Source organism: Callorhinus ursinus, unplaced genomic scaffold (assembly GCF_003265705.2).
Source record: "Callorhinus ursinus isolate GAN/ISIS: 27379988/994484 unplaced genomic scaffold, GSC_fseal_2.0 scaffold24, whole genome shotgun sequence".
Classification (NCBI taxonomy): domain Eukaryota; kingdom Metazoa; phylum Chordata; class Mammalia; order Carnivora; family Otariidae; genus Callorhinus; species Callorhinus ursinus.
The window spans coordinates 30,347,538-30,369,546 of record NW_027397086.1 but is presented as its reverse complement, the minus strand read 5'-3'; the positions used below and the strand labels follow the sequence as shown (position 1 = coordinate 30,369,546).

General features: G+C 49.4%; 1 protein-coding gene across 1 annotated transcript in view; it reads left to right on the top strand.

Annotated features, from left to right (window-relative positions):
• Nucleotides 1–22,009, top strand: part of LOC112836730 (stimulated by retinoic acid gene 6 protein-like) — a 61,093-nt gene that overhangs the window by 3,865 nt on the left and 35,219 nt on the right. Inside the window, exons 2-3 of the mRNA XM_025888643.2 lie at nt 6,194–6,334; nt 20,367–20,442. Coding sequence (XP_025744428.1) covers nt 6,294–6,334; nt 20,367–20,442 — 117 coding nt within the window. The 5' untranslated portion in view covers nt 6,194–6,293. The remainder of the gene's footprint in view (nt 1–6,193; nt 6,335–20,366; nt 20,443–22,009) is intronic.

Genomic DNA, 22,009 nt, shown 5'->3' with positions numbered 1-22,009 from the left:
CTGAAACTTTCCTTTTTTACCAGGAGAGTTATCAGCTACCATCAGTTTCCTCGTAAATAATTGAAAGAGAAGTCACCTTGCCATGGGTAGGATTCATTTTCTTAGAAGGCAGCACAGCCTAGTCTCACTTGAGGAAAGCATTTGCCTCCTTTTAACATGCCCTTGGCTCTACTCCTTTCAAAGTAGCAGTGTCATTATTGTGCTAAGGAGTATTTGGTCTCTTCCCGAGCCGGTGTAAACATAAATGTGTACAGTTGACCCTCAATGCAGATTTCAGCTGTGCAGATCCACTTATATACAGATTTCTTTTTTTAAAAAAGATTTTATTTATTTGAGAGAGAGCGTGAGAGAGAGCACAAGCAGGGGGGAGCGGCAGAGGGAGAAGGAGAGGCAGACTCCGGGCAGAGCAGGGAGCCCCATGTGGGACTCGATTCCAGGACCCCGAGATCATGACCTGAGCCGAAGGCAGAAGCTTAACCAAGTGAGCCACCCAGGCGCCCTGCAGATTTCTTTTATAGTACACTCCCGTAAATGTGTTTTCCTTGTGATTTTTCTTAATTATTAATTTTCATTAATAACATTTTCTTTTCTCTAGCTTATTTTATTGTAAGAATTCAGGATTCAATACATAGGACATATAGAATATGTGTCGGTCAATTGCGTTATCGGTAACAGCATGCTATTAGCAGTACGTTTCGAGGAGTCAAAAGTTATGTGCAGATTTTCAGCGATGCAGGTGGTCAGTGCTACCCCCTTCCACATTGTTCAAGGGTCAACTGTAGTTGTTTTTTTCTTATTCTCAGGTGTCTCTCTGTTGGAGGGGAGATGGTTCTCTGTTCATCTTGCTCCATCACGTCCCTAATTTGTAGATTCATTGATTCATTCTTCATTCAGCAAAGCTCTCGGAGGGCCTGATACTGCTTACCGGGCCTCTGCAGGGCACCAGGGGGTTAGATGAGTGAGCCGGGCGCTGTGTGCTCAAGAGGGTGGCCTCAGGAAGGCAGATTGGAAGCAATTTCAGTGCAATAAACGTGACTACAGAAAAGTGCTGGGGGAAAAAGAGTCCACCTCCTGGAAAAAGTGCTCTCTAAACTGGGCCTTGAGGTACCAGTAGGTGCTTGGAAACATGGAATCCAGGCCTGAGCCCCATAGCTCGGGTCTGTGTTGCTGTCTGACAGACTGACACCTTAAAGGTGGGGAGGAAAGGGATAGTACATACCCACGGGGGAACCAGAGGATAAGTCTTTGAGGAAAGTTCCTGGTTCTCCGTTTTTCCCTTCAGCATCTTTCCCAGTGCCTCCGCCAAACGCAAGGTTTGTGTGGCGGCCACCTGTGCACACTGCCACCTTGTGGACAATGTAGGGATTACGGACCTAGAAATGACCTTGTTCCTTGTTCATTAGTTCAGTCATTCCTGATAATTCCAATGAACCAACGTGCTGGCATAAGGCACTCCCGGTTAGGAGATGAGAACAGAAGTGGGTACAGATAATCACTGTGTGCTCAGAGGTATGAGTCTGTCTGAAGCAATGGGGTTCTTGAAGGAAATCAGGGAAGGCTTCACAGAGGTGACATCCAAGTGGGGTCAGGTAAGGAGAAAGGGTCTTTAGAGACCACCTCCAACATCCTCACTTTACAGAGGGGGAGAATGGGAAGAATGGGAAGAAACTTGCTCAAAGTTGCAGAGCCCTGCAGGGCACAGCTGAGGGAAGAACCCAGGCCTCTAGGTGTCCCAGCACAGACCTCCTTTTCCAGTACATGGTTGGCCTTCGGCTTAAATGGGTCCCCCTCCTGGTGCTCCAGAAATGGCCTTTGCAGGGTCCGATCTGCTGCTCCGGTCTGTCCCTGCGCAACCCCAACCCAGCAGTTTGTCCCAGTCTGCCTTCTGGTGCAGTAATCTCGTTCTTTGCATTCCATCTGTAAGCAATTGCAAAGCACCAAAACCTTCCCCAGGGAGGACACGGTGCCTAAGCCAGGATCTTGGCCCAACATGGGATGAGGGCCCAAAGTGTGTCCTTAGAGTACCTATCCTCGGGGACTGGCATACTTCTTGGCATCCAGGTACTTTGTAAATATTTGTGACAAGAATGAACGGGTGAGGGCAGGGGAAGTGGATGGCGCCTGAGAGGTGAGTCCAGATCTCCCGCTGACTTCTCCAGAGTTGAGTCTAGTCTGGGAAGATAAGCGGGGGCGGGGCCCTGTTGAGGAGTTTGTCTTCATTCTGCCAGCAGGGGGAGCCAGGCCTGTTTCCGATGGAGAAGGAGCAGGCTTGGAATATAGATTCGTTTCATTCTTTCTCTAAGTGAGAAAAATTGTCTCTAGTCAAGGGGCATACCGGCTCCAGAAAGCTGTCATTGCTACCTGATAAAGAAATTGCACTAGATCATCTGGATATCTGGGTTCTTTTGTTTCTAAATTTAATAATTAAGCCAGCCGTATGTCTTTGGAATAAACAGAGGCTGTCCTGTGATAAGCTCCCAACGCTCAGGGAAGAAGCACAGTCTTTGTGATGCACTGCCGAATTCCCTTCTGGCCTGTCACCAAACTCTGAACCCTGCTAAATACACACCTGCAAGACAGTAAGCCTGCCTCGCCTGGGTTCTGGTGTAGTTATTCATCTCTTTCCTCACTCTCTCATTGCACGGCTCCTGGAAAGAGGTCTCTGGTGGAGTGCTATAGGGCTCTATTCAGTGCTTTTATTGGTTATGTGGATGAACTCAGCACAAGTATTCAAACGTCTCAGGAACGGGTCCTTATTACTGTGGATGAAATTTTGCTGAACTCGAGCATTTTAGGTCAGGTGATTTAGCTTTCTTCCCACTTTAAGGTGGCTGCCTTCCCAGCCTCCCCAAGGCAGTCGGTGGCAATTCAACAATGACCTTTCCTTAATGGTGTGAAGAGAGGAATTGTAGAATTGAGGGAAACCACCATTATAATCCAAGAATTTAAAATAGCCGTTTGAAGCCTGGGCAATGGAGTCAGAAAGCACCTGGCAGATGGAAGTTCCCGGAAGAGATAGCTTCTCCACGTGTCTGGAGGGAGAAGAGCTTTGCAGCTTTTCTCTGAACTGTATGGCCTGGATGCACCAAGAACTTCTTCTTCCAGGGAAGGAGAGGGCCTGGTTTTGGAGGAAACACATTTACAGTGTTTCTTTGTTTCCAGACAGCCAGTAACAGAGTTATGTTGGGCCTGATCCTCCTATGTCTCTTTTTCATTTTCCTTTCATCATTTTCAGTTTTGAGAATAAGCATTTTCAAGGCTTCCCCTGTATTCCAGGCGTTGAGTTGAACCAGATCTGGTTGTGGCTTCCAAGTCACGGTGATCTACGAGGGGAGCTGGGACTTAGACATGATGAACTGGGATGTGACTGTCTACTCCATCAGTACCCGGCAGAGAGTGGGCACCCCCAAATGGGTGATGTTCAAGTGCTTCCTGTGTGTTGGACACCCTCCTAAAACACTTTGTGCATGTTGGCTCATTTCAACCTCAGGTGACCATGTAGCACGTATACCTTATCTCAGATTAAACCAAAGATCACAGAGGGTAGCAGTGATTTGGTCAAAATTAGACAGGTAGTTCACAGTGGAGTAGGCCCCAAAGTCCACACACTGAACCACTGCCCCAGACTGCTTCTCCATACCTATGTGTCACGTAGCACATAAAGAAGGCCTAATACATGCCATAAGAGATTCAGGCCATGCCAGGAGAAGCAAGATTACACCGTAGTGGCCCGGAGACACTTCATGCCAGGTATTATGCTTGAGGTAGGACTTGCTGAACAAGAACAGTGGTGATATGCAGAAGGGGGAGAAGGTGTTCTTTGTAGGCATAAAGGGGTCAAACACAAATGGCCTGAATCTGTCAGTTATGGTTCTGTTCGCTGCCTGTGGGGCCCTCTCCTGCTCCACCAGAGCTGATTGGACCAGGGGTGTTACGGACTGAATTATGTCCCCCGACAAACTCATACCTTGAAGGCCTAACCGCCAGTGTTTTAGGCTGTGACTGTATTTGGAGACGGGCCTTCTAAAGAAATAGTTAAGTTAAAATGAGGCCATCAGGGTGAGCTCCAATCCAATCTGATTTGTGTCCTCCTAAGAAGGGGAGATTAAGACAGAGAGAGAGAGAGAGAGAGAGAGCGCGACACCAGGGATGCACATGCGCAGTGGGGAGGCCGCGTGGGGACAGTGAGGAGGCACTGCTCTGCAAGCCCAAGGGAGAGGCCTCAGTAGAAACCAGCCCTGCTCACACCTTGATCTTGGACTTCCAGCTTCCAGAACTGCGAAAGAATTAATTCTGTTGTTTAAGCCCCCGCTGTATGTGGTATTTGGTATTTGGTATGGCCGCCTTAGCAAAGTAAGACAAGGGCTGTATGACTGAGCCCAAGACAGAAGAATGAAGACTGACCTATGACCTATGCACCCGTAAAGATAAACCGGGACAGAGCTTTGCTCTTAGCAGTTAGAACTGCGGGAACCCTGCAAAGGAGGGGGTGAACTGTGGGGGGAGAAGCTGAAAGGTTACTCGTCAGCACAGTGCTGAGTCGAAGCCACGAGAGAGCAGAAACTATAAAAAGGCAAAGGGACCGCACCATAGAGAGACTGAAGCAAAAGAATACCCAAAGAGAGAGAGACAAGAGAATGAGTAAGCCCTCGGCCACAGGGATGGAGGAACCATTCCCAAGAGCAGTTTGTGTTTCCAGCGCCTTCACAGGTTGGGCCCCAGCCCCTGTGGGGGAGTAATAGGAAACCCCGTTAACCCCAGGCACTTGGAGTGCATGCCTGTTCCTTGCTCCCTGAAGATCCAGAGGAGCCTGGAAGCAGCTGTTTCCCGTCTGTCTCCCAGTGTTGCTGCAGGGTCCGGGGCTCCTTCCCTGTTGTGGCTGCACCACTGTGATGCCGCCCCCAGGCTGGCGGGAGGGAAAGCAGGAAGCGAGTGCCCCCACACACAGGTGAAGGGGTGCGTGAGAAGGGCCGGCGGCAGAGCAAATGGAGTGAGAGCGGGGGAGGGGAGCGTGGTGCTGCCTTCGACCGGCCAAGCTGCTGAGGCGGGCGGTGACCCGACAGGGACGCCTGGAGTCTCGTTCCCGTTTGGCCCGGAAGACCGTTTGGAATCCGTGGCCACAGTGGTGCCCGGGAAATCTTAACTGGTTCTCAGCAGCAAGAGAGGAATGTTCGGGCCTGATCAGGACGCAACCACTCCTCTGGTCCCTGTGTCTGTGTGTTATTTGGTTCTCCGCTGACGAGCGCTCGGCTCTTGCTCTGTGTCTCGAGGCCAGACTTCCGAGATAGGTGATCTGCGGGGCAGAGTGTCCATCCAGATAATGGGTTGACATAGTTTAGGACCGGCTGTCTTGGGCCGGGCATTTGGTCCGCTGGGGCAACATTCTCTGTAACAAGAGGCCCACACTTGACTGGGTTAGGACAGAACTTTATTTCTTGCTCACAGACTAGTGTGTGAGAGGACAGTTGGTGCAGAGAATAGATTCCCCTACAGAGTGATTCAGGGACCCAGGCTCCTTCCATCCCATTTCTTTAGGGCCTTGGAGTCCTAAGCCAGCAGATGGGGAAGGGGAAGGTGGAAAAGACACACTTGCTTCTTAACTGTCTTGGCCCAGAAGTAACCACTGTCACCTCTGCTCACATTCATTGGTGAGCCTCAGCCCCAAGTCTGTTCCTAGAGGCCAGCGCCTGGTCTTTCTGAGCAGTATCCTCACTTTATGGAAAGGGATCAGGAATCCTGGTGGATAGCTAGCCGGTTCTGCTGGTGGGTGGGGTTCAGTTTTGGAACTTGTCTCCAGCTCCTCTCCTGGCAATGGGTGGCCTTCTCCAAAAAGAATCTTGAGGCCAGTGGTCTTAGTTTCCTAGTTTATTGCCTCGAGGCAGAGTCCTACTTTATTGCCTATAATAATTTTTAGAGCTAGCCCAAGAGGGCTTAGCTGCCGGGCAAAGTTCTGATAGCTCAGGGGGCCCTGTGCGTACCCCAAGGGGGCTAACAGAGATAGCAAGTATCGAGGAGAGAGGAACGAGGAGGGAGTTCCTGCTTTGCAAATGAGAAAGCAGAAGGGGAAGGAGAGCAGAAAAATAGCCAGTTGTCTTCTGAAACAAGGAAGATGGCTACCTGCCCGCTTTTGATTCTCTGGTAAATATTTGACTGGATGTTTGCCTTTTCTCTGGGGTTTTTGGGTGCTGTGAAGAGAACTGGGCAGAACACCAGAATATCAGAAGCAGTCAATAACCAAGAGGCTGGAGAAGCTCGAAGCACAGCCCAGAGAAGCAGATCGTGCACTGGGCCGCATGCACCGCTTCCCCGCTGAGATGCTTTCCACAACCTCAAGGTGAGTTATTGGGGTCAGACTGAAGACAAGCCTGCTGGACAACCGCATGTTCTTGGCAACTGTCTTCTTTGATGTGGCGACTCGTGGAAACTGGCAGAAAGGCATCGGGTTAGCTGACTTGTAGGTAGGCTGGCAGGTGGACAGGAACCGCGGATGGGTTCCTGGGTCAGTGAACAGATTTCTGTTTATCTCCAGTTCGGAGCCAGAGTGGAATTGGAAGAGCCCAGGTATGGGTTGGAGGAGCTGGGTTGGACCCCTGGCCCTTTAGTTTCTGGAAAATCTGAGTGCCTCAGTTTCCTCATTTATAAATCAGGTGTAATAACCCTGACCCACCTAACCCCCAGCTTCGGGAAGATCACACGAGGAGAGAATGTGAAGGGACTTTGAGATCTGACAGTCCGGTCCAAATGCCAGCCATTAAGAATTCTCACTCAAAATCATTGGAACTTAAATATTTCATTTTAAATGATCTAAGAATGGAAAAGACTAGCCCAAAATATGACAGAAAGTAGAACTGTTACTTTCTGGTGTCCCAGTGTGTCTGGTTAGGTTGTCGAGGGAGTGCTGTGGAGGGCAAGAGGCAGGAGAGGAGTCGTGGACAGACAGACACGCGGGGGGCACTTGGGAAAGCACATACAGGTTTCCCCGCTGTCCGCTGCGAAACCTGTCAGAAGCCAGAATGCTGTAAAGCCATTATGTGGAAGAACTTTTGAGTGCTCCCAGACCCAAAAATAACTGCTCTTAGGCTTTTCTGTTACCCTAAGACACATCTTGCTAACAGATGCACAAACTAAATGGAGATAAAGCACCAGGGCTCACGGACGCAGTTTGAAGCGCTGGTGGCTTGATGGAGATGTGTCTCCTGGGGTGTCTCCTGGGGAAAGGGCGTGGCGGGGGTCCCTCTCACTCCCGGGGTCCCTGCTGCTTCTCTCCCGGCTTGCTGTGAAACAAACGCTGGACACCATTTTTGCTTTTGGCCTTTTTTCGTAAAGGGGAAACTCCCCTGTGGATTTCTTTTGGCTATTGGAACCAGGGACTCATGTAGGGCTTCTGTAAAAGGGAAGTGGCGTAATGTGACCTTTGGAAAAGCGGGGGCGTAGCTGTCCCTGGAGCCCCAGGCACGGGGAGTGAGGGCGGGAGCCTGAGGGCAGGGGGTGGAGAAGGACGTGGGGCAGGAAACAGACTAGAGGGTGGCCTGGAGGACAGGGGCACAGACATGGGAGTCAGCGGAGTGCTGGGGGACGGGAACCAGGAAGCCGGAGGGCGCCCGTCTCTTTCTCCTCTCTCCTGCTGGGCTCCTTGGGCTGAGAGGGAGCAGGGGGGTGTGGTTGGAGGTGGACTCCAGGAAGGTCCCGCTGGTCACAGGGTAGAGGACGGACGGGGTGGGGGGGCAGTGCAGGAGGCGTGAGATGTGGCGGGAATTCTACCCTGAATCCCCGTGAGGGTGAGGGAGAGGGTAGCGTAGACTGAGGCTGGGGGCGCAGAGACGTGTCTGGGTTCAGCAGGGATTGGAGAGTCCACCTGACTGGGCTTGATCCGGGGGTGTATTGGGGAGCGTGCCTCTGGGTCTCTGGCTTGGCCGAATGCAGGGACGGCGCTGCCATTCCTGACACGAGGACCCCTGAGGAGGAGCAGGTTGGCGGCAGTGTTCGGTTGGGACACGCAGGATTGGAGTGTTGTGGGATATCCAAAATGAGATGACCAGGAGGCTGAGGCAATTGGCTGTATGGTCTGGACTCAGAATAAAAGTCTGGACTGCACCCAGAGAACGTGACTCTCCCCATGAGGCTGTTGTGCCCTCTGGGCCCCTGACATTCTTTTGAAGTCAGCCCCGTGCCCCCCGTGGCCTCCAGGTGCCCCTCCCAGGACCTCCTCTTTATCGTGGTCATGGCCCACACCCAGGCTGGCTAGTCAGGCCCTTCGCACAGGGCAGGGCTCAGGCCTGAGCGTGTTGTTCAGATTTCCCTGACAGTGAAGAATGGGGGTCACTGTTTTCTCTGAGGACCCCTGATGCGTAGCCATTATCAATGTCTTAGTGTAATTTTAAAGATTTTATTTATTTATTTGTCAGAGAGAGAGAGAGAGAGCACAAGCAGGGGGAGTAGCAGGCAGAGGGAGAAAGCAGGCTCTCTGCAGCGCAGGGAGCCCGACATGGGGCTCGATCCCAGGACCCTGGGATCATGACCTGAGCTGAAGGCAGATGCTTACGACTGAGCCACCCAGGCGTCCCCTTAGTGTAATTTTAATGTGTGAGTCTGTTTCCTGTTTAGAAAATAGAAGAAGGGTTCCCATTCCAGCTCTACCGCTCACTAGCTGAGTGGCTTTGGGCATTTACTTCATCTCTCCAAAGCCTCAGTTTTCCCATCCATGAAGTGGGAGCAGGAGTCCATGCTGCACAGGTTGTGAAAGATTCAGTAAGATAATAACTTTAAAGCCTGCAGCCCGAAGTCTAGCACATGACAAACCTTCAACAAATGCTACCTATTATTATTGTTGTTTTATTAGGTGAGAAGAAATGAAAATGTACATTGCTTTATTGGACAGTTAGGAATGGTTGGGAGTAGAAAAACGGGCTTCTGTCTTCTTCAGTCACCAATTTTTTTCGTGGTAACCCTCTCTGAACTTTCCAGACATGGGTGAAAACACCCCCATACACACCCACCTAGGCTGGCCATTCCTAGCTGTGCAGAAAACTCAAAGGAATGGGTGAGGTAGAAAGCAGAGGAGAATAAAGAGAGTAAAGACCTAGACACGTGGAGGGGGAGAAAATGGAATAAAGACATGAAAGACCTATTAACACCTCATCTCTGATCCTCAGAGCTTAAGGTTTGTGCCTGTGTCAGAGTCCCCCTGTGGACAAGTGATAGCCTCTCTCTGAACCTCGCTAAGGACCCAGCGAGACCCTGGGGGGCGGGAATGCTGTGTGAGCTGTAAAGCACCGTTCTTTCCCGGGGCCCCCGTAGCTGGGCACGCAGTGAAGATCCCGTGCTTCCTGTGCCCCAGTGGAGAGCTCTGTTCCCCACCTGGCTGAGCTGGGTCTAGACGTTTCTCTGAGACACTGATGCAGCCGGGGCACCTAACCAGGATGTCCAGCTTGTTGGTAACAATGGGTCCTGTGTCTCTTGATAATGCTGGTGCCACCCCAGGAGAGCACCCCCAGGGCCCCCTGGGGGCCAGGCTGCAGCTTGGAATCCACCTGCAGCTCATGGAACAGCATCTGAGGGAGGCAGCTGTAGGGAAGGGGGACGCAGGCCTCAGTTAACAATGCATCCAGACCCATTCTTTAATGCTCTAGCCAATTGCTGGCATTCAACCCATTCCACAGACAGGCAACCGAGGCTGCAGGAGGAGCAATGATTGACCCCAGGTTGCAAGCTGTTTGACTCCATATCCCAGACTCTTCCCTCCAGACATATCTGAGGTCCCACATGAGCATGAAAACACTCCATACCCGCGCTCTAAAGGAGGTTACCGATCAGAGCTGACCATTTCTAGCTGAAAAGCAAGGGCAAAATGAATGGGAGTAGTCAAGGCAAAAGAGAAGGAAATGGATTTGGACACAGAGAAGATAGAAGCCCTGGGGCTACCTGTGTGGGTTTTATGATAGTCATGGACTTAATTTTATTTTGTTTAAACAATTTAAAGTCTTAAAATTGGAAGTGTGCACATTTATACAGAAGAAGAGGGAATAGTATATTGAACCTGCTTATTCCCATCACCGAATCCCACGGCCAGTCTGGTTTCGTGGGCACCCCCACCTGCTCCCCCACTCCAGACAGCCTATCATTTCGTCATGCATCTCAGGTGTGAAGGAAGTTTGCTTCCCCCCATGGAACTCTTAAAGCTGTGCAGGAATGACCTGGCGCACAAGGTCAAAGATTCACAAGCCCCTGTGTGTCTCCAGTCTTCGTCTGAGAGCGTTCAGACTGCCATGGCCACAGGCGCGGAATATGACATTGAGGAGTCCTAAAATGTGACAGAAAGTTCTTTTTTTTTAAAGTTTTTATTATGTTATATTAGTCACCATATATTACATCATTAGATTTTGATGTAGTGTTCCACGATTCATTGTTTGCAGATAATACCCAGTGCTCCATGCAGCACATGCCCTCCTTAATACCCATCACCAGGCTAACCCATCCCTCCACCTCCCTCCCCTCTAAAACCCTCAGTTTGTTTCTCAGAGTCCATAGTCTTTCATGGTTCATCTCCCCCTCCGATTTCCCCCCCTTCATTTTTCCTTTCCTTCTCCTAATGTCCTCCATGCCATTCCTTATGTTCCACAAATAAGTGAAACCATATGATAATTGACTTTCTCTGCTTGACTTATTTCACTTAGCATCATCTTCTCCAGTCCCATCCATGTTGATGTAAAAGTTGAGTATTCATCCTTTCTGATGGCTGCGTAATATTCCATTGTATATATGGACCACATCTTCTTTATCCATTCATCTGTTGATGGACATCTTGGCTCTTTCCACAGTTTGGCTGTTGTGGACATTGATGGTATAAACACTGGGGTGCACGTACCCCTTCAGATCGCTACATTTGTATCTTTGGGGTAAATACCCAGTAGTGCAATTGCTGGGTTGTAGGGTAGCTCTATTTTCAACTTTTTGAGGAACCTCCGTACTGTTTTCCAGAGTGGTCGCACCAGCTTGCATTCCCACCAACAGCGTAGGAGGGTTCCCCTTTCTCTGAATCCTCGCCAACGTCTGTCGTTTCCTGACTTGTTAATTTTAGCCACTCTGACTGGTGTGAGGTGGTATCTCATTGAGGTTTTGATTTGGATTTCCCTGATGCCGAGGGATGTTGAGCACTTTTTCATGGGTCTGTTGGCCATTTGGATGTCTTCTTTGGAGAAATGTCTGTTCATGTCTTGTGCCTGACAGAAACTTCTTAAGTGACGGTCCACGTTGCCAGGGTTTGAGTCCTGCTGGCTCCACCACTTACTAGCTGGGGAGGCTTGGACAAGCTTCCGGACCTTTCAGTGCCTCTGTTTCCTCGTCTGAGAAATGGGGTGAATGGTGCCTCTGTCACAGGGCTGTCATGAGGACGAAGTTCGCTAATAAATGTACAGCCCTAAAAGCATAGCTTGGTGCACAGTGGGCCCTTGAGAAATGTCAGCCGTCCCTCCACCCGCTGAGGGAACGTTAGTGAGCGCCTACTGGGGCCACATGCTGGGCCAGGAGCCGGGCTCATAGACATGAATAGACATGAAAGGTCTCAGCCCCCAGGGAGCTCCCCATCCAGCGGGTATGCAGACCCAGGAGGAGACACTTCCCAGCAGTGGGCTGGCTTCGATGACAGTGGGCTGTACCCCAAACAGTTCAGCCTTCTCGATTCACGAGTGACCAGACTGAGACGTGTGGGTCCTCTGGGCCTGAGGAGCCACGGCACTCAGCAGCAGAGCTGGGTGGCCTCGAAGCAGTCATTTCTGGCCAGTCCTCTTTATGTGAGGGTCTCAGAAGCTGGCGGCTCTGGAGGGCAGTGGGGCTCTTCTGGGCCCAGGTGCTGTGCTTGGGCCCCCCTGCTAGCAGCATAGAAGTGGGAGGCAGTTCACGGGGCCAAGTGTGGGCGGCCGCTGTGGCTACTGGTTAACCAGGTGAAGGACTTCAATCCACTGCATGGTCAGGGGGCCAAGGGCAGGGGCTTCCCTGCTACCCCCACCTAGCAGGTGGCCAGGGATGCCAGGCTGTGCCGTGCAGTGGATTGAGAAGGGCTCAAAGACTGACACACTCCAAGGACAGAGGAGCAGACAGGGTCTGGGGTCTGAGGAGGTGGAAACATAGCCAGCAAGAGGACCTTTTCAGCCCAGCAGCAGGAAAATCCCTTTTCTTTGGTCAGAGCTGTGCAGAAGCGGGAACGGGATGGAAAAGAACATCAGTTCTCACTGAGCATGAGGTGGGCACTTGACTCACTGTGTCTAATCGTCAGGATAGCCTGGGAGGAAGGCATTAGACCCGCTTTCAGGATGAGGAGGAGTAAGGCCCAGAGAAAGCATGGCTTACCCATGGTCACACGGCGGCTGAGCGGTGGGGCTGGGCTGGCTCTCAGGTCTGTCTGGCTTCGGTTCCCTCCAGACCCTGCTGACTCGGTGAGATGGAAGGGTGGGCTTTGTGGGGGAGAGGATGCCCCCGCTGGAAGTGCCCAAAGGAGGCATCTTGGCTGCCTGGGTATGGGTGTGGCGGGGAGGGTCCTAGAAGGTATTCAAGCATCTGAAGGGGTTGGATTCCAGAGCCTTCTGGTGACTGGGCAGGAGTCTGTGACTCCATGGCTGAGTGGATGAGAGCATTTTCCCTTGGGGTGGACAGGACACAGCCGTGCCACATGCAAGCCCACCACACCCAGTGCTGCGTGTCTCTCATTCTCCCTCTGCCCTCCTACCCCTCCCTTCCTTCCTTTTTCATTCATTCGTTCAGCACCCACTTGGATTCGTTATGTACCTGTCCCAAGTCAGAGGCTAGGTAGAGGTAGGGCTGAGATGGGAGATAGTTGGAGTTTAAAGCTGAGTGAAACGTTTCTTGCTTTGGAAGGGCCCGGGCTAAGAGTGAGAGCTCAGGCCTGAAGAAGGCACCTGCAACAGGAGGTAATGAGTGCCAGGGAGCCCTGTGGCTGAGGACCTGCAGGGAGTCCTTCCCAGGGGAGCCCTGTGGCTGAGGACCTGCAGGGAGTCCTTCCCAGGGGAGCCCTGTGGCTGAGGACCTGCAGGGAGTCCTTCCCAGGGGAGCGCTGAGGGACGGACTCTGGCACCAGGGAGATGAGCCAGGGCCAGGAGGCTGGTTCAGTGTCCCGAAGGGCAGGCTGATAAGGGCCTGAGCTAGAGTTCCCAGATGATCTCACCTGCAAGGCCTGGTGTTTGGGAACCCTCGGTGCAAGGACAAATGCTTGTGGAGGGTGCCGTGAGTCAGAGGCCTTCAGGGATGGGGGGCCCCCTGCCCTGGAGGTCACCTCCTGGTTAGGGTTTTTTTTTTTTTTTTCGAAGCAACTGATTGAGAACCATTAATGGGCTGTAAAATTAATTTAGTGGTTATAACCCGCATTTTACAAAATAGAATGGGCCAGAATAAAATGAAGAGAATTAAATCAGATTAAAAACACTAGAGGACACTGTGCGTTTGAAGGGTATTGTGTTGTGAAAATTTGTTTCACGTGGGCACACATGCATACACACACGTGTGAACTGGGTCATGGCTATAGTGTGTACTTTACCACAACTATGACTTGTAGTCAAAAAACTTAAAAACACTGAACTGATCCAGTCTCCTCATGGGAGAAGAAGTTAGGTTTGGGCTCTGGCCCCCTCCTGTGTTTTTTCCTCTAAACTTCTCTTTCTCCCAAAGCATAATTTATATTGACATCAGTTTCCAAACTCGAACATCCTCGTTATTCTTTTTTTTTTTTTTTAAGATTTCATTTATTTATTTGACAGAGAGAGAGAAAGAGACAGCTAGAGAGGGAACACAAGCAGGGGGAGTGGGGGAGGGAGAAGCAGGCTTCCACTGAGCAGGGAGCCCGATGTGGGATCATGACCTAAGCTGAAGGCAGACGCCCAACGACTGAGCCACCCAGGCGCCCTGAACATCCTCATTATTCTTGCCCATGGCCAGAGCCAGGGCCCCATCTGCCCAGTGGTGGGCCAGGGAATGTGTAACAACTGGCTCTCTGGAAGAAAAATAGGTATGTTTAACATAAGTTGTACTGACATAACAGATGTATCAAACAACTTACAAATAATGAAATATACAATGCTCTTTATTACAGATTCCATACAGCCAATTAATTCTCATGGAATGCTTTCATTGATTTTTGCTGAACTCTTTTATTTGTAGCCAACCTGCAATTGATGAATAAGCGTCGTTTCGACATGAATGTTATTTGATCGTTTTATTTACATTAATGAGTGAGACAACTGTGAAACCATGAAGACAAGGGTTAGGTCAGAACTTCACTTGTTCATCAATTGATGGAAACTGTTTCTCTAAGATGAATGGGATAAGAGTTTTTGAATTCTGGAAGAATATTTCCTCTTTTTTTTTTTTTTTTGCTATTCACAGTGTCATGGCTACAAACATGTTTAAATGTAATCTGCATTATTAACATTTCTCTGACGCTTTATAGACACTCTACAAGACAGTAAAGCAAGCCCTGATTTGTAGGTTTGCCAATTTCCATGGTATAAATATTCCCAACATGATATAAGTATTCCCAACTTGATGTTGGTGAACTTTGAGCGTGGGAAGAGATGATCAGTGGCTCGCCGTCACATAGTTTCCATCATGCGGATACAATAGATGTAAATAACCTCAAGAACATAGATGACAGTAACATAATTAGAAAGTGATGGGTTTTGAGTCTTAATTACCTTTCTTTTTAATACAACTTATTTAATAATAAGTTTATATAATTTATTTTTTAACAGTGGTGGTGTTGAACAACTGGTTGGCAAAATTCCTGATAATGTGAGCGTCCCAAGCTGGTACAAGCCAGCCTGAGCACACTATTACATCTGCCGCGAACTCTGGCAGGATCGCAGGGAGGCTGTGTGTGAGGGGATTGATGGGTTCACGGAGGTGGGTCGGGGCTGGCCCAGAATCAGATACCCCAACACACAGACTGCTACATTGCTGGAGGCATCACATGGACAGGCAGGCACCTGCGCACACATAGATACATGCACGTGTGCTTGCACACACACACACACACACACACACACACACACACACACGTCTTTCTCCTTCCCTAATCCTTCTCTGCACTGAGCAGATCTGCTGCTGCCCACCCACGAGGAGGCCAGTGCCGGAACTCACTGAGTATGCCTCAGATAGTCCTGGGCATCCTGGCTTTGTCTGCTCACTGGCCCGTTCTGGGCCTCAGATTCCCGAGAGAAGTTCCCTTGGATTCTTTTTTTTCTCTAAAGTATTTACTTATTCTTGAAAACTTGATAGTTGGAACATGAAGAAGGCGCTCTTCTGCTTAACCAGCTCAGAGCGAGTTGACCTCAACCAAATGCATAGACCCAGCATTCCCCTGTGACAGTTCTTTTTTTTTCTTCATATTTATTTTATTTTTTTAATTTAAATTCAATTAGCATATAGTATATTATTGGTTTCAGAGGTAGAGATTCATCAGTCTTGTACCCAGTGCTCATTACATCACGTGCCCTCTTTAATGTCCACCAGCTACCCCCCTACCCCCCTCCACTCCAGCAACCCTCGGTTTGTTTCCTGTGGTTAAGAGTCTCTTATGGTTTGTCTCCCTCTCTGATTTCATCTTGTTTTATTTTTCCCTCCCTTCCCCTATGATCCTCTGTTTTGTTTCTTAAAGTTAACAGACATTGCTGAGCCTCTCTGTGCCGGGAGCTGGGCTGACGGCGGGAATCAGGGCTGAGTCTGCCACAGGCTGGGAGGCCAGGCACCTCTAGCAGCTCCAGGGAGCCCCATGAGCTGGCAGCTGGGGCTGGGAGGATGGTGACGTGCAGCCTCACCCAGCCCCACCCAGCCTTCTGGGTGGGGTGTGAAGCCTCTCCTGGCTTCAGTTCCTCACTTTTAAAAGGAGATAACACAGCCTGCCCCCACCAAGATTCCTGCAAAGATTAGATAATCCAAAATAGCAGAATGCCGAGGCCATAGTGACACATAATTAAGTGACACATCCATTAAGGAAAGTTGTTATATATCATACCGTAACTTATTTCTATTGTGATAACGTTAGGGCCAAGGATTGTGGGAGCACAGAGACCCCACCTCCCACTGACATGGGATCAACAGGGGTGGGGGTGTTGGAGAAAGGAGCTGGGCATTGGGATGACCCACGCTCTAGATGCACCAGCTATATAGCACGCCTCATAGTGGCCCTCATAGCATTTTATTAAGAATTGTTTAGTTAATGAAAGATTTGTAATATGTGCCACCACAAACCTTGCATGTTTTGCCTTTATGCTGATTTCACACCCATCTTCACTTCAGAATGATGTTGTATGGCTTAGGGACAACCGTTAGTTTTTTCCCTGATCACAGAGCAACCCATTCCTTCATTCAACACGTGTTTATTGCCTCTGCTTTGTGCAGACACTGTGCTTAGCACTCAGATAGATGGACACAGCTGTCAAGCGGCATATCTCTGGGTACCGCAATTCGGAAAAAAGTCACAAGAAGGCAGTAGAATGACCTCAAATCCCACTACCCAGAGATGACCACTCTTCACAACTTGGGATCAAGCAGGAATTTTCTTTCACTTCACAGTCTATTATCCACACATTTCCAAGGCATCATCCGTGGAGAGTGGGTCTTCTACATTTGGGGCTGTTGTTTTGCTGCGGCCCTGTGGACGGTCGGCCTTCAGCACACCTGCCCCACCAGCCCTGGGCCTGCCGGGAAGAGGTCTCAGCAGCTTTTGAGCTTGGGTTGCCTGCAGTAGGCATCACATGTTCATGGCGCTGGCTGCTGGAGAGGGTGTGGAGCCCAGGGGGACCAGACGCCACAGCTGTGGACCCGTTAGCTAGAGAGCTGCTCTGTCCACCCTCCCTGAGCTCGCCTGTTTCCAGCTACTGCCAGACCAGCTCTCAGCTCAGCCCCTCGAGCCCGAGAGAGGCCTGCTGGTGAATCTGTGTGGGCAGCCACCCATCCAGAAGAGTCTGATGGGTCTGTATATATTGACACGAGAAATTTCCTTTCCTTAGTAAATGTATTTTCTTTCCTTGGTTAAATGAAGAAATCAAGTTTCGTCAGATCCCATTTTTTGCTTAACGCTATAGAGGTTATAAATATGCATAGTTATGGAAGGAGAAAGGACTTTTATTTATTACTTTATACATTTGTACATATTTTGAGTGTTTTGCAATGAGCATATATTACATTTCAAATGTTACATACATGCGAGAGAGAGAGAGATTGACAGAGTGAGGGATAGAGAGACAGAGAGAGAATCTGAGCCTATCTTTAGGCACCTTTTTGAGTATTTCCTTAGCTTATATTTTTCAGAAGTAGAATTCCTAGAAGTGGAATTGCTGTATTTGGAAGGTTCTTGGTGTATATATTGCAAAATTAATTCACAGAATGTTTATACCAGTTAACACTCTTACTACCAGTAAATGGATACTAACTTGTCTTAACCTTCAGTAATACTGGGTAGTATTTTTAATAATTCCCAATTTAATAGATAAGATAGGATTTTATCTTAATTTCTCTTCTAATCTTGATTTGATTTTTTTCTTTTCCTGTAGTTTGTTGGAGTGATTGAATTTTCTTTCTTCCATAGATATTTTTTAATATACAGGTTTACACTGTATTTGTATTCTTCTGGCCATTACCTATGAATTTTTAACAACTTACTTAGAACTTCATTTTTCTTATAATGCCCAGAAAGAGAAAACAGTTTTCTCCATCATTCTGCTAAGCAAGAGAATGTGATGGTGCTGTTCTCCCCTCTGTGTCCACACTTGTTCCCACCCCACCCCTACCCCCTGTGGGATATCACCTGGTATTTTACCTCCAATTCGGCATTTCACGCATTATGTGTCACAGTAACTACTCACCGAGATATTTATTTATTTAGAGAAAGCATGAGCGGGGGGTGGGGGGTTAGGCAGCAGAGGGAGAGGGAGACAATCCCCAACAGACTGTGCTGAGCTCAGAGCTGGACATGGGACTCGATCCTACAACCCTGAGATCATGACCTGAGCCAAAATCAAGAGTTGGATGCTTAACCGACTGAGCCACCCAGGAGCCCTGATATTTAACAATATATTTTACTCATTTCTCTGTTAGGTGTTGCTTCTTCCTAGAATCCTCTTTCTTATTTCTTGAGAATTTCTTCCACTTTTTTTTCCAGACTGTTTTTGCAACCTTGTGTTTCTAAGAATGTTATCTGTATGTAAAGATATATCTACAGACAGGTCTTGATAGAGATATCTTAATAAATGTCTTATATATATTTATATATTTATTTATTTAAATGTATATTTTCTTAAAATCCTATGCTGGAGGTTAACAGTAAATTTTGCCAATTTTTTTTTTTTTTGCCTGCTGTTCCTCTACTTCCTCCTAGATTTATGCTTCTTATAAAGGATTTCCTGTAGTAATGAGCTCAGAGAGATTCCGACTTAACTTTGTCTCCTTAAGAGCAAGTTGCCCCTTCTTAAGTTTTTGGCTCCCTTTTGTGGTGTAATCTTCCCTCAAATGTTTGATGGCTCTTGATTGTGTGCTCATCTTTGTGACTGAGTGGCCACTGGGGTGCCCGCTTTCTGGAAGGTGGCTAGTGGGGGGGGGCACCGCTAGGTGGAGTACCTCCGGGGCTGGCCATCTGGGAGGTGAAGCTCCCGGTCCCTGTGATCCAGAGCACTGCCTCTCTTTCTCTCTGTGACCCATATACACTACTCCTGGGGACAACCCCCATTGCCCCTGGCTGTCGGCAGAGAGGGGAGGATAGCTGGGTCTCTGGGAGACCCCAGTTCATCATTCGGTGGGCTGTTGGCAACCCTGTCCTGCTTGCCTTCTTGCACTATGGGTGTAGAGCCCTTTGTGTGGCCCCACCGTGTGTAGCCTTGTTGGCTCATGCTTTTTCTCTTCACTATTATTGATTTGACAGAGAGAGAGAGAGAGAGAGAGAGAGAGCGCACAAGCAGGGGGAGTGGCAGAGCGAGAGGGGGAGAAGCAGGCTTCCCGTGGAGCAGGGAGCTTGACATGGGGCTCAATCCCAGGACCCTGGGATCATGACCTGAGCTGAAAGCAGACACTTAACTGACTGACTGAACCACCCAGGCAGCCATCTTTGCTATAATCCTAATTCCTCTCTATCATTCAGGGTCTTCTAGTAGTTTCTGTCCCTGAGCTCCTTCTTGCTTTCAAATATCCGTTTTCTTTCTTTCTTTTTTTAAAAAAATGACATCTTTGTCATTTTGAAGGTTTCGTGTGGGATGGGCAGACTGATGTACATGCTCTGTGTGCCTTCCTGAGAGCAGAAGTGTGATCTTTGCGGTTCTATCACATTCCTGGGTTCCCGCACCTTCCCCACCACTTCTAGGATCTTTCACACCTGTGGCTACACATACCTGTGGAACATCGGGGTTTTCAAGAACTACAGGGGAAGGCGCCCTGCTCACGGGTTTCCCCGAGGAGTGGTCTCTCCTGAGACTTCTGAGGGAAGGGCAGGAGTTGGGGGGGAAGGAAGCCTGGAGTCGAGGTGGGGGGAGACAGAGTCCATGCAGATCTGCGAGTGGCCATGAGGGCACAGAGGGCGTGGAGTGGAGTCCAAGCAGCAAGAGCAAAGTATGCGGGAGCCCAGAATGGAGAGGGTCTATGTCAAGAGAAGTCGTGGAACTGTCGTGTCGTGTTTTAGACTCGAGGTGCCAGCATCCCGCTCCTGCAGCCTGGGGAGAGGACATGGTCCACCGCCGGTGGTCCAGATGCCCGTGGCATTCCTGCGAAGTTAGTGAGGCTCCAACCTCCCTGCAGGGAGGCCCTTCCAAGGCTCAGCGGGGAGGGGTGGGCACCTTAGTTAAGTGTTCACATGGCGGTATGTTTTCCTGAAAATATGAAAAGTAAGAGGATTTCATAGTTTTATTTGAAAAGGATGTCCAAATTAGATAAGCTTTGGGCCTCACAGAGCCTGAGTCTGTCTCCAGCTGCGTCATCAAGAAAGGAAGGAGCTAGGGGCACCTGGCTAGCTCAGTGGAGCATACAACTCCTCGTCTTGGGGTCGTGAGTTTAAGCCCCATGCTGGGTGTAGAGATTACTTAAAAAATAAATTAATTAATTTAAAAAAAAGAAAGGAAAGAGTTAGATCTGGAGTTAGCAGGACAGTTGGGTAGATAATCAGGCTGGAGAAAGAAATATGGATGAAGATGAATTCATGTATGGAAGATACGTTGCAGGTAGGCAGCGCTGGCCCTGAGGAAGCAAAGTTAAAAAAGATAAGATCAGATGATCTTAGTGGGGTACAAGCCAAGCTCCTGCCAGTGATGCTCAAGGCTGACGGGTCAATGATTACAGTAGTGACTGACGGTGTGAATGTGGTTTTGGCTGTTTTTCAGAACCAGGCAGCTGAATGGCACCTGTGTCAGCTCGGTGGACTTGGAGCTCTTTCTCCATTACTCCCTCATCCCATCAGTAAGTAAAGGCAGGGGAAAGCATGGAGCAGAGGGGAGGGGAATTGGGTCACTCCCATACACAGACTCCCAAAAAGGTCTGAATAGGTCAGCAGAGATATCAGCTGAATTTCCTCGACTTGCTCTCTTGCATTATGCACCAAAAAAGCAGGCAGAAGAAGGCTTTTAAGGGTCAATGAGTCAAGGACACTGGTTTTTAGGGGAATTAAAAAAGGCTCTTCTAAGGAAGCAGTGACAGCCGAGGTCTGTTGGAAGATGTGGTAAAGAGCCTCTCAAGCAGGGGGGAGAGCACATGCAAAGGCCCTGTGGAGGAGGGGAATGGAGAGTGTGAGGAGCTGAGAGGGCTGGTATGACCGGAGTGGGGAGCTGAGGTGGAGGTATCTGGGCCTGGGTCAGGCGGAGCCCTGTGGAGCTCTGTGTGAAGGAGTGGTGTCCGCATTCTAAGTGCAGTGGGAAGTAACTGGAGTGTTTCCAGTGCGAGGCTGGCGTGATCAGATTTCTGTTTTGAAATGAACTTTCTGGTCACATTGTGGGGATCAGGTTGGAGGTGGGCCCGAGAGGAGATGGTTGCAGATTTTAGCTCATCCTGGATCGTGGTGGTCAGCTCAAGATGTTTGGGAGGTAAGGCAATAGGACTGGGTAATGCGTAGGATAGAGAAGTTAGGGAGAGGAAGATTTGAGGGTGACATGGTTTTCGTAGCTTGCACAGCCAGAAGAATGGTGGTATCTGCCATTCACTGGTTAAGGAGACTCAGAAGAGATCAGGGGTTGGGGTGGTTGAAGGAACAGGGCAGGGAGGCAAATCATGAATTTCGTTGAAGACATACTGAATTTAAGAAGCTTTCAATACGTCAAAAAGAAATGCCAACTCTGTAGTTCAGTGAACAGTTATGGAGCTCATGGATAAGGTCTGGGCTGAAGAGTCAGGCGTGTGAGTCTTCTGGGCGTTGGTGGCCATTGACAGCATGGATGTGGGTGAGAGAATCCAGTAATAAGAGGAGGGGTCCTTGGACTGAACTATGAGGAGCTCCCGACTTTAGTGGTTGAGGAAAGAATAATCCAGCAGAGGAAGCTGAGAGGTAATGAACACCCTGAAAAGCACAGCTGATGGAAGCCTAGGGAAGAGGGTGTTTCTAAGAGGAGGAAGTGGTCAACACTGTGGAACGCAGCTGATGGATCAAGCCAGATTTGGGCCTCAAGTTTCCACTGGATTTGGTAATTTGGTAATTTGCGACTTTGGCCAGAGCTCTTTCTCCATGGATGGGGGTCAAGCCAGGTTAGGGGGTTGAAGAGCAAGTGGGAGGTGAGGAAATGAAGACTGCGAGAGTAGACAGTTGTCTAGAGGTTTCTAGTAACAGGGGAGAGACAAAGGGCATCAAGGATTGGGAATATGATTGAATCCACAGTGGCGGGGGTGGGAGGCGGGGGTGAGGGGGCGAGCAAAGAAGGATTTGCAACCTGACAGGTATTATCCCCTTTTTACAGCTGAGGGAATGGAGATTCAGGGAAGTGAGGTCTCTCTTCCTGTCAGTCTGTGGGGGAGACGAGATTTGAACCTGTTCAGGGCA